Source organism: Equus przewalskii, unplaced genomic scaffold (genome assembly GCF_037783145.1).
Source record: "Equus przewalskii isolate Varuska unplaced genomic scaffold, EquPr2 contig_7228, whole genome shotgun sequence".
Taxonomy (NCBI): domain Eukaryota; kingdom Metazoa; phylum Chordata; class Mammalia; order Perissodactyla; family Equidae; genus Equus; species Equus przewalskii.
In genome coordinates this window covers 3721-14394 of record NW_027227981.1, presented here as the reverse complement: position 1 = coordinate 14394, position 10674 = coordinate 3721, and the positions used below count along the sequence as shown (strand labels likewise).

Here is a 10674-nt window from a genome sequence, read left to right as displayed (position 1 = left end):
ATCTATCCATTGATCTTAATGGGGTGTTGAGGTCCCCTACTATTGTTGTATTGTTGTTGATGTCTCCTTTTAGTTTTGTTAGGAGTTGCTTTACAAACTCGTGCTCCTGTGTTGGATGCATATATATTTATGTGTTATGTCATCTTGGTGTAGTGTCCCTTTTATGATCATATACTGCCCGTCTTTGTCTTTCTTTATCTGTTTTGCTTTGAATTCTACTTTGTCTGATCTAGCGACACCTGCTTTCTTTTGTTCATTCTTAGCTTGGAGTATCGTCTTCCATCCCTTCACTCTGAGTCTGTGTTTGTCTTTGGGGCTGAGGTGTGTTTCCTGGAGGCAGGATATTGTTGGGTCTTGTTCTTTGATCCATCCTGCCACTCTGTGTCTTTTGATTGGAGAGTTCAATCCATTTACATTTAGAGTGATTATTGAAATGGGAGGGCCTATCGCTGCCATTTTATCACTTGTTTTCCTGTTCTCTTGCATTTTGTTTGTTTCTCGTCCCATGAGTTTTAGATTACTCATTCAGGTATGTAAATTTCTGCATTGGCTTTCTTCTTATTTGTAATTTGTGTCTTTATTCTTGTTATTTGTTTAGTGGTTACCAGGTGGCTTGTCTAAAACATCTCATAGATGAGATAGTCCATTTTCTGATAGCCTCTTATTTCCTTGAATTAAAACATCCCATCCCTTTTCTCTTCCCTTTCTAGGTTGTTGTCGTCAGATTTTTTTTCCTCTTCCGTCTTGTGTTGTGAGTTTGTGGTTAAAACGACAGGATTATATTTATTCTTGGTGTTTCCCTTCCTTTTATCTTTGCTGTTTTATTTAACATTTGCTAACCTGTTCTGATGGAGAGCTGCCACTTTTTGTTATTGTCCTTCTACTTATCTCCTTTGCTCTTGGTTTTTTAACCCCTTTCCTTTTTTTGATTTTTCGGGTATGAGGGTCTTCCTGAGCATTTCTTGAAGAGGAGGTCTTGGGACAATGAATTCCCTTAACTTTTGTTTATCTGGGAAAGATTTTATTTCTCCATCGTATTTGAAAGATATTTTCACTGGGTAGAGTATTCTTGGCTGCAGGTTTTTATCCTTCAGAGTTTTGAATATATCAGTCCGCTCTCTTCTAGCCTGGAAGGTAGCTGCTGAGAAATCTGCTGATAGCCTCATGCGTTTTCTTTTGTAGGTTATTTTCTTCTACCTGGCTGCCCTTAGTATTTTCTCTTTGTCGTTGACTTTTGCTAGCTTCACTACTATATGCCTTGGGGTTGGTCTTCTTACATTGATAAAGTTTGGAGATCTGTTGGCTTCTGTCACACGAAGTTCCATCTCTCTCCCAAGGTTTGGAAAGTTCTCAGCCATTATTTCTTTGAGTGGGCTTTCTGCCCGCTTCTCCTTTTCTTCTCCCTCTGGTATACCTATAATCCTTATGTTGCATCTCCTGATTGAGTTGGATAATTCTTGGAGGGTTTCTTCATTTCTTTTTAGTCCTAGTTCTCTCTCCTCCTCTGTCTGCAGCATTTCTGTATTCCTCTCCTCCAAATTGCTAATTCTGTCCTCCATATTATCAACCCTACGGTTCAGAGAGTCCACATTTTTCTTAATCTCCTCCATTGCGTTCTTCATCTCCAGTATTTCTGATTGGTTCTTCTTTATAGCATCAAGCTCTTTTGTGACATAGCTCCTGAACTCGTTGACTTGTCTATCTGTATTCTCTTTTAACTCGTTGAGTTTTTGAATAATGGCTGTTTTGAAGTCATCGCGATTTAGGTTATAGATTTCATTGTCTTTGTGATTGTTTTCTGTCATTTTCCTTCTGTTCTGGAGATTTAATATATTTTTTCTTACTGCTTGATGGCATAGATTTGTGCCTCCACATAGAGATAGAGTTTAGTTACTGCTTCCACTTGTTTCTACTGGTGTGTGTAGGGGAGCAGCTGTTTAGACTGCACCGACCAGGAACCCTGTCAGCTGTTGCTAACTGGACCTGCGCCCCTCCTTGTAGTCACAGTGGTCCTGTGGGGTCCCTCATCAGGTGTGGGGGCAATCACAAGAGGGCTTCAGGCTGCTAGTGCCTACTGTTGGAGACCACCTAGATGTGCTCCCTGCTTAGGGTCTGCAGCAGTGTTAAGGGCTTTCCAAGAGGTCGGGAGCAGGATCACCTATCTTCGCAGCTCTGTCACTGTCGGAGCCCACAAAATCTCACTTGTCCACTATAGGTCACAGCAGAGCTATGGGTATCTTCTGCAGTCTGTGGTTAGCTCACCTAGCTATGCTACTTTTGCCCTAGGGCCTTCCAGCCTTGTGATTGCTGGGTGGGGCCTCTGTACTAGTGCTGTGCAGAGGCTTTTCCTGAGGCTGCTGTGGGACTGTAGAGTCTCCCCCTGGGCCATGAAGCTGAGCCACTGGAACTCCACCCATCCCCAGTCCTCTTCTACAGGATCTCTGGGAGCCCATGCCCTGTCTGGGGGACAGCCGGAGTCCGTGAGTCCAGTGGTGGCTGGCTGGCTGGCTGCTTCCCTGCCCGGGATTCTCCTTTCTGGGACCCTCCCAGCGTTCTGAATGCTGGGCGGTGCCTCTCCACTAATGGTGAGTAGAGGCTTTCCCTGCCGCCAGTGCAGGAGCCTGGAGATCCCCCCTGGGCCACGGAGCCGGGCCTCTGGAACTCCACCCAAACCCAATCTTTTCCCACAGGATCTCTGGGAGCCTATGCCCTGTCTGGGAGACAGCTGGAGTCCGTGAGTCCAGTGGCAGCTGGCTGGCTGCTGCACTGCCTGGCATCCTCCTCTTCAGGACCTTCCGGGCGGTTTGAATGATGGGCGGGGCCTCTCTGCTAATGGTGAGTAGAGGCTTTCCCTGCCGCTGGTGCGAGACCCTGGGGTTTGCCCCTGTGCTTAGGTGTAATCGCAAGGGGCTTAGGTAGGGCTGTAGTCACCTGTTTCCACCGTCGCTACGCTGGTGTGCACACACTCCTGCCCTTGGTGCATGGAGATGCTATGGGTGCGTCCGCTGGAAGAAAGCCACTTGCAGGTACTAGGCTGTCCGGTGGTCGGGGGTTGGGGGTCGGAGAGATTTCACCTATCTCCACCTCCTCCTGGGGGGAAGTCCATCCGCCTTCCGATGCATAGCAGCACGGGACTCTCAGGCATCCCGAGATGTTATATGGATGTCCTTTGTTAACCGATGAATGTCCGATTAGTTGTAGATTCGAAGGGAGAGAGACAGAGAAGACTACTGACTCCACCATCTTGGTGACGTCATTCGAAATGGACATTTTGAAAGGATAAAGGAATGACATCCTGTTGAAGTGAACATCTCAAGAGATATTAAAGGAAAGCGTTAAGTATGTGCAAGACAAAAATAACTTTATTGAACAGGTGGTAAATGGGGAGGGGCAGAAATCGGCCGTGGTGCGGCATTCCAGGTGCTGAGGCTCGTCGCTGGGAGGACGTTAACGGTCTTTCCATCGCTTGAAGTGCAATCCGGGCTGAGGCTCGAGGCGCCTCCACTGCTGGACATCGGTGTGTGGCTCTGAGGTGCGGTGGGCACTAGAGTTGGAGCAGGGGGTCGATATTCAGCTGGCTTGGGATCTTTCTCAGGAGCAGGTGCTGCAGATCCAAGAGGAGAAAATCACATCCCCATGACTAGGCACATGTGTGTGGTGATGGATTGCAATTAGTCTTTGGGTGGGGGACCTGCTGTAATCTACACAGAAATTGAAATATATAACACCGAACACCTGAACTTTGAGGAAGTTTATAAAGTACTGTCAACGCAACCAAGAATTAAAAAAAGGGAATGGTGAAAAAAAATAAAGAAAAACCCAAAGTAACGATGCCTCACATACACACACACACACACACGTACAAAAACACACAGAGAAACCAAACGTGACTGTCTTTCCATGTTCCTCCCAAGCAAGGGAAATGTCTCACCAATCAGGGAGACTCAGTACATGAACCGCCCTCCAGAAGCTGTGCCATGCCTGGAGTCCGTGGGAATTGTGATCTGCTCCAGCTCATGGCTCTCAGCCTAACCCCAGCCTCTGAAGGCTCTGTGCTGAGTGGCCCGGCCACATTGCCTCCACACACGCCCGTGTCACACAGCCCAAGTCCTGCTCACCCTGACTCTCTGCCTTGCTGGGCTCAGAGTGCAGCGACTGTGAAAGCAGAAGGCGAGCTTGATGCTCCACCTGCGAGCCTGGCATGCTGAACGCAAGGAAGGCCAATACTCTCCTCAAGCTGGGAAAGTCTGGGGGCTGGCAAAAGTCCTGGGGATAGGATTCCATCCACGTGCCAAGAATGAAGGCCAAGGCCCTGAGGAGAGACAGGTGGGCAGCGGAGTCAGAGAACCGGCCTCTCCTTCCATACTGCCCTCCCAGGGTACCTCGTGGGGGTCTGGGCTCCTGTGCCTCCTGCTCCTGCCTGTCCAGGGGCCAGTCCCACTTTCCGTTCGCCTGCTACCCGGCCAGCTTGGCAGAACAGGCCACGTCTCCAAGGAGAGGCTGGGAAAACACCTTGGGAAGTGAGAGCACTCGGTCCCTGGAGTGATGGCCCCTCCTTTTCCTCAGGGAAGCCTGACACAGTCCTCGAGTGTCAACTGGCACATCCCACTGGAATGCCAGTCCAGGACGGAAGGGCGTGGTGCAGTCTGCCCTGTTCTTCCAGGCACTGGCACACAGTAGGGTGCAGTGAATATCTGACTGATCCAGGAACAACGGTCTTTGTCTCCTGCCTGTGCTTTCCAGTGCCCTCCACATACCTCAGACTTTAGGTCCTGTGCCTGTGTGCTGCCTGATTCACCAGGTGCCCCACGTGGGTGACCTTCCCCTCCTGCTAGTGGCTGACACGGAGGGTGTCATTTGGTCCCTGAGCACTGAGTGGGCCACTGGGCAGCAGAGGAGCCCCCACCGTGGAGGTTCTTCCAGATGAGTGAGCAGGATGCTCAGACACCTCCTGTTCTGTGTCCCACGATGGGGAGTGGAGGTGGGACTGGGATGGGGAGGGGTGCATCTGGGTGCTGTAGTGGCTTACTCCACTCTGCCTTGGTCTCCCACAGCACCCACAGCCCCCTGCAGAGCTCTCCTGGACTGTTTTCTTCTCTAATTTGAGAAGCCCTCAGAACTCTGCCGTCCCGGAGGAATCAGAAGACGTTGGGATAGGGGGTCCTGCCAGCCGCTCGATCATAGGCCCTACACTCCCCTTACAGTGTGGAGAGGAGAGGCCCTCCCACTTGATCCAGTGCCCACTCACTTTTTCCATAGGCGGGTGGGCGCGTCGTCCACTCTACAAGAGAGGATGAATCTGTAACTAGAGGAGACAGGAGGGCATCACATTGACTGTACTGGACGGCAGCTGCCTGAGGAGTCTTATGTGACTGTCTGACTCCTGTCTAGAATGGAGCCCTGGAGGGCCGATCCAGCTGACCTTTCATAGGGCTCAGCTTCTCGAAAGGGCCGTCCAGGCAGGAGCTCATTGAGTCCCTACAATAGCCCTTGGCGGTGGTTCCCGTCTTCTCGCCAGTATTCAAAGGAGCAAACTGAGGCTCAGAGAGGTGCGCAGACCTCCCCAAGACTCCCGGCGTGCAGATAGCTGGAGCCCCAGAGTCCTGGAGGAGAAGGGCACTCACCTGTTAAAGAACTCATCCAGCACTTGTTGTGTGGAGGCCACAGCTATGTACGTCAACAGGAAGCTGTGGATAAAAGTGGTGTCGCCCAGCAGGAAAGCGGGCACAAGGTGATCCACGAGACTATTGAGCGCAGTGTCGTGAACCATCCACACCCTGGGAAACGGACTCTTGACCACTGTGGATGCGTCGAGAGCCTGGGGTGGTACAGAGGAGAGGCGCAGCTTAGGAGGCAGCACTGTGGGCACCAGGAGGGTTGGGGCTGGCGGTCAGAGCAATGCCTCAAGCCCCCAGTGACTTCTGGCAAGGGGTGGGACAGGAGTTCCCAGAGTAGGAAAAACTTCTGGTCTTACAGGTAGAATCAGATGGGGGAATGAACGAACGTGTTAGTATCAGTATCAGTAGCAGATCAAGGTGTTACCGGAGAATTGACAGCACCTGTGTGTGTTAAGAGCATCAGCCCTGGGGTTTCTGACACAAGAGCCCATTGCAGAGAGGAGAAGACGGGGGCTTTCCCTGCGGGGGGATGGATTGGGACAGGAGGACAGGCAGGACGTCCAGTGCAGCACTGATGAAAGGACAACAGGAGGTCCCACAGCAGTGAAGGGCTGAATCAGTCTCGTCCACGGTCTGCCATCCAAAATGTGGTGCATCTCAGTGAGGCCCCGGCCCCTGATCTGGAGGGGCCATGGGCACATGTTCCTCAGGAGGGCAAAAGAGCAACACACATGTCCCAATGAGCCCCACATCCTTTTGGGGAAAAGCATCCTTATCCATTATGAGGCAGTGTGAGACGTGAAGAAAGTGTGGAAGGATTGTGAGGTCATCATGGACACTTGGGGATGGGGTGAAAGAGGAAAATGTACAGAAAAATGCAACGATCCCCTTGACCAAACATGAGGTGAAATGGGAGAAAAGTCTCTTTGCTGGGATTCGTAGAGTTACGGTGACAGTGACTTTGAATGTGGCCAAGACAGGAGCTGGGCAGTGCGGGCAGGTTGGGGGCAGAGATGGGGAGACCGATTCCTTCTGGAGCAGGAGTGGTACCAGGGCCTTGTAGGACCTATGGTTGTCTTTGGAGTCCTGGGGCCCTGGGTGCTGGGTGTCCTGAGCACCTGCACTCACCCAGGCCCAGCGCTGGCTTGTGTCGGCCGGGTGCCGCATCATCCCTTCCTGTAGAATCACGGAAAGGAAGGACGGATCTGTCTTGTCCTTTCCGACTTCCTCAGGAGCGATCTGTAAAGACAGTGCCCGGCAGTCAGGCAGGAAGCCTCAGAGCACTGGCTGAGTCACTTTGGGGGCTCTGACACTCGGTGACTCTCTCCACTCCCGACACACGGCCCCCACCATCTGCACAGATCTCCATCAAGGAGGTAATCAGGTGACAGCCTGAGGGCCTTGCCTTAACATTTGCCCAGGAAGCTGTCAAGATGTTGTTCTTGGTGGACGCTGAACTCCTCTCCACCCATGGATGCAATGAATTTACAGCTGCTCTTGGCACAATTACGGCTCATAAAGAACTGAAAGCTGGATGAAAGCACCCTCACCAAACGGGACGGTGCTGACTGAGCTGGAAGAGGCAGAGTTCCTCTCTGGAGAGGAACGAAGCCATCTTCGAGCCGTGATGCTTCAGGGCCAGTTGGGAGCTCCCTTAAGGTGTGCAGCCTTTCCTGATGGATTGTGGGATCTGAGCTGGGTGGGGGAGCATTACTGCAATAAGCAGCTTCTACAACAGCCACATAGGGCATAGGCCCCACCTTCCAAAGCCTGAAAATATTGCGTGCTTCCATGCCTGGGGCCAGCCCCAAACAGCTGCAACCCTGAGAATTCTGACAACAGCCTTGCAGGCCTGAAGCCTGCAGCCAGCCCCTGCACCTGAGACTAGGAGCCAGCCACGATGGGCGCCAAATCACTCAGCAGAAAATCTGCAACAGGAATGAGCCAGTAGACCTGGCAGGCAACTGTGCTGGGGTGCCCCATGCCGATAAAGTGACTGAAAGGACCATCACAGCCACAGGCAGTTGAGTCCAACAACCAGTCGGCCCAGGGCACAGCGTTGCCTCCCTGGTCACCTGTGGCAACGGCAACCACGCCTCAACAGAGGCATCCTTGTGGCCCACACAGGCGAGTCCCTTGGCTTTCGGAAGTGTTGAGTAGAGGGAAGCACACTGCTGCACTTCACAAGGCATGTCTTCCATAATACCACGTCTCCAAGATTATTATGCTAAGTGAACTAATTCAGAGGGAGAAAGTCCAATAACCTTGTGACAACTCTCATAAATCAGGGATGACGGCAGCAAAGAATCACAGGAGATAGGCATTGGATTGGGGGTTCCAGAGAGGAAGTGGGGAGGGAAGAGGGTGAAAGGGATGATTAGGCACATGGGTGTGGTGATGGATTGTCATTAGTCATTATGTGGTGAACACGATGTCATCTACACAGAAATCGCAATATAATGATGAACGCCTGAAACTACGTAATGCTATAAACGAAGGTTACTCCCATCAGAAAAAGAATTGAAGGAAACTTGGCCCAGTTAAGAGGCAACTTGGGAATCCCCTTTCCATGGTGCCAGCCCTGTCCTGGGATGTGAAGATGGCAGCAGCACCAGGTGATCAGCTGTACACCCAGCAGTTCCCGCCAAGTCAGGATCCCCCCCACGGAAGGGAGAGGGTGGGGTTCGTTCAGTGGGGGCTCACAGAAGTGGCCTGAGCTGGATAGCCCGATGTAGGCACCCTCGTGTTACCTTTGATGACCTCCTGGCAAACGGCCATAGGTGTGGTGTATGAGAGGTGAGCCACCCTTTAAAACGAGTAAAAAGGTTTTGGCTCCGGGTCGTCTGGGGACCATAGACGCTGTGAGGCAGGATACAGCAGGAAAACATCTTTCCGTAGCAGCTGTCTCCAGCCAAGTGAGCTGAGTGTGAGGATCTGGGTGCCTCTTTACAGGAGGCCCCTGCACTGTGGGCATTGTTGTGAAAGAGGTTACATCATTGCCTGGAAACCACGGTGATCTGAGGCCCCTCCTCGGATACCACCCATGCAAGCAGTCCTCTGGGCGGGGCACTGTTCACCCCCTTTTCCATGCAGTATCATATGTGTCCCCAGGATCCCCAAAACACCTGTCTCCACAGGCCTCCGAGAAGGTCTGGGTGCAGCCAGGGTCCCAGCTTTGAGACAGACGCAGACACAAGTGCTCCTTCTTCCCTGTTCCTCATCCTGGAGAAGCCATGGTGCCTCGCCGGGGCCTTTCTGCCTCCAGTCTGCATGGGGGGGATTATCCTAGCCCATAGTTCTTGGAGATGTCCTCAGGCCCGAGTGGGAAAATACCTGTGAAATTGGAGGAGCAGTGTCCCATGTAGGGAATGCCTCTAACGGCTTTTTTCTTCCTCTCCTCACCTCCCCTGTGTCTGCCTCTCTTCTGAGCCCACCCCATAGTCCGCCCTTCCGTCTAAGGTCTCTGTGTGTACGTGTGTGTCACTGCTCACGTCCTGGATGCCCAGGAGGAAACAGCCTCCACAGAGGAAGGGATGGGCAAGAGCTTCCCAAGAACTGACGGTTTCTGTTGTCCACCGCAAAGCCTATTGGAAGGGTTCGAGTCATGCCCTAGAATATCAGAATACTTCCTTCTGCTTGGACTCTTGTCTGTCATGTGCCATGGGCCAGTGCTTACCTGTCTATGGGCCTCAGTTTCCCAATTCTCCAGTGTGGGATTGAGTTCAGAAGTGCATAAGCATGAGCTCAGCAAAGGTGGCCCCTGCTCCCTCCACCCTAGGCGTGACATGGATGGGGAACACTCAAGTGTTCGCCTGCCCTGGGCTCATCCTCAGGAAGAAACTTGCCAAGTGCACGACCAGGCTGCCGACTTCTCAGTCTCAGCCCCCTGCCCTCTCCATGTCTGACTGCAGTTAGAGCAGCACCACCTTTTCAGAGCCCCCTGAGGAAGCCTGGGAGCAGCCAGGGCCCCATCCTTGAGGATGCAGAGCTGGGTTCACACCTGGCTCCACCTTGAACTAGACTGTGATTCTGTCCAGGGCATTGAGCCTGTGAGGTGTTCTCCTTCTCCGTCAGTGGCCTCCTGTGATCCCCTCTGCTCGGTCTACACATGCTGCTGGAATCCACTCCCCTTGAGTGTGGCCTGAAGTTCGTGATTCCCTTCTACTCCGTGGAACAGGGCAGAGTGATGCGAAGCCAGTTCTGAGACTGGGTCCCAAACAGTCCAGGGCTCTCCTCCTGCTCACTCTCAGCTGTTCTCTCTCTCTCTCTGATCCCTCACTCTGGGGAACAGGCCTGTGTGTTCTGGGTTGTGCTCGAGAGAGGCTGCTGAGGCCTGGCCCTGAAGGAGACCCACCGACAGAGGGGCACTCAGGCCTCCAGTCGCAAGGGGTCCCTCCAGGACCCAGAGTGCGCTCAGAGGGGGAGGGAAGCAGATCCTGCCTCAGTTCAGAGCACAGCCCGACTCCCTGAGAGCATCTGGCAGAGGCTCCCAGCTGAGCGCTGCTGGATTCCTGGTCCAGTGCCACTGTGACATAATCAACGTTCGTTGGTTAAGCCAGTAAAGATGGGGAAAGGTTGTCACACAGCAATAACGATAGCTGCCTAACGCCGTTGCCCTGCCCCTGGCCCTGGTCTTGCCCTCCCCTCTCCTCCCTCCCTGACTCTCCTGCCAAGCTCCTTCTAGCCACACTGCCCTGCTCTCTAACCTCCTCTCTGGCCAACCTCACTTGTGCCTCCAAGAGTCTGCACTGCTGGGCGTTCCTACAGGCTACGGAGCCCTGGATTGAGGCAGGGCTGGCTCCTTGTCATGCTGCTGCAAATATGAACGTCACCTCGTGGCAGCCGTTCCAGGCCCCTCTCCGTCTGGACCCGGCGCTCCATAGCAGCATGGGCTTGTTTTCCTGGTGGCGTCTGCTCCTTTCATTCCTGTGGTTTTCATTTCGTGGTTTTGTCCAGCTACCCTTCCAGATCTTTATCTGTGGGGCACGAGCTTGTTGGGTCTTTTCAGCAGCAGCACTATTGCGTGCTCGGGGCACAGGTGTGGAATGAAGATCCA

General features: G+C 52.7%; 1 protein-coding gene and 1 long non-coding RNA gene across 4 annotated transcripts; one reads left to right on the top strand and one right to left on the bottom strand.

Annotated features, from left to right (window-relative positions):
* Positions 1-104: 104 nt before the first annotated feature.
* Positions 105-3335, top strand: LOC103554410 (uncharacterized). The gene is made up of 3 exons (XR_011536427.1): positions 105-2585; positions 2691-2835; positions 3196-3335. It is a non-coding gene; the product is annotated as an uncharacterized lncRNA (long non-coding RNA).
* Positions 3336-3340: 5 nt separating this feature from the next.
* On the bottom strand, positions 3341-9407 carry LOC103554411 (ral guanine nucleotide dissociation stimulator-like). 3 transcript variants are annotated; one of them, XM_070606847.1, is made up of 7 exons: positions 9295-9407; positions 8744-8951; positions 6747-6857; positions 5625-5818; positions 5249-5305; positions 4119-4312; positions 3341-3604 (listed from the first exon to the last, which is right to left on the bottom strand). In XM_070606847.1, exons 2-7 carry the CDS (start codon positions 8888-8890, stop codon positions 3363-3365), a joined length of 945 nt encoding a protein of 314 aa, XP_070462948.1. In that variant the 5' UTR covers positions 8891-8951; positions 9295-9407; the 3' UTR covers positions 3341-3362. The 3 variants fall into 3 exon arrangements, with proteins under 3 accessions (XP_070462948.1, XP_070462949.1, XP_070462950.1); XM_070606848.1 differs by lacking the exon at positions 9295-9407 and having other exon boundaries at positions 8369-8900; XM_070606849.1 differs by lacking the exons at positions 6747-6857; positions 9295-9407 and having other exon boundaries at positions 8369-8900.
* Positions 9408-10674: the final 1267 nt, after the last annotated feature.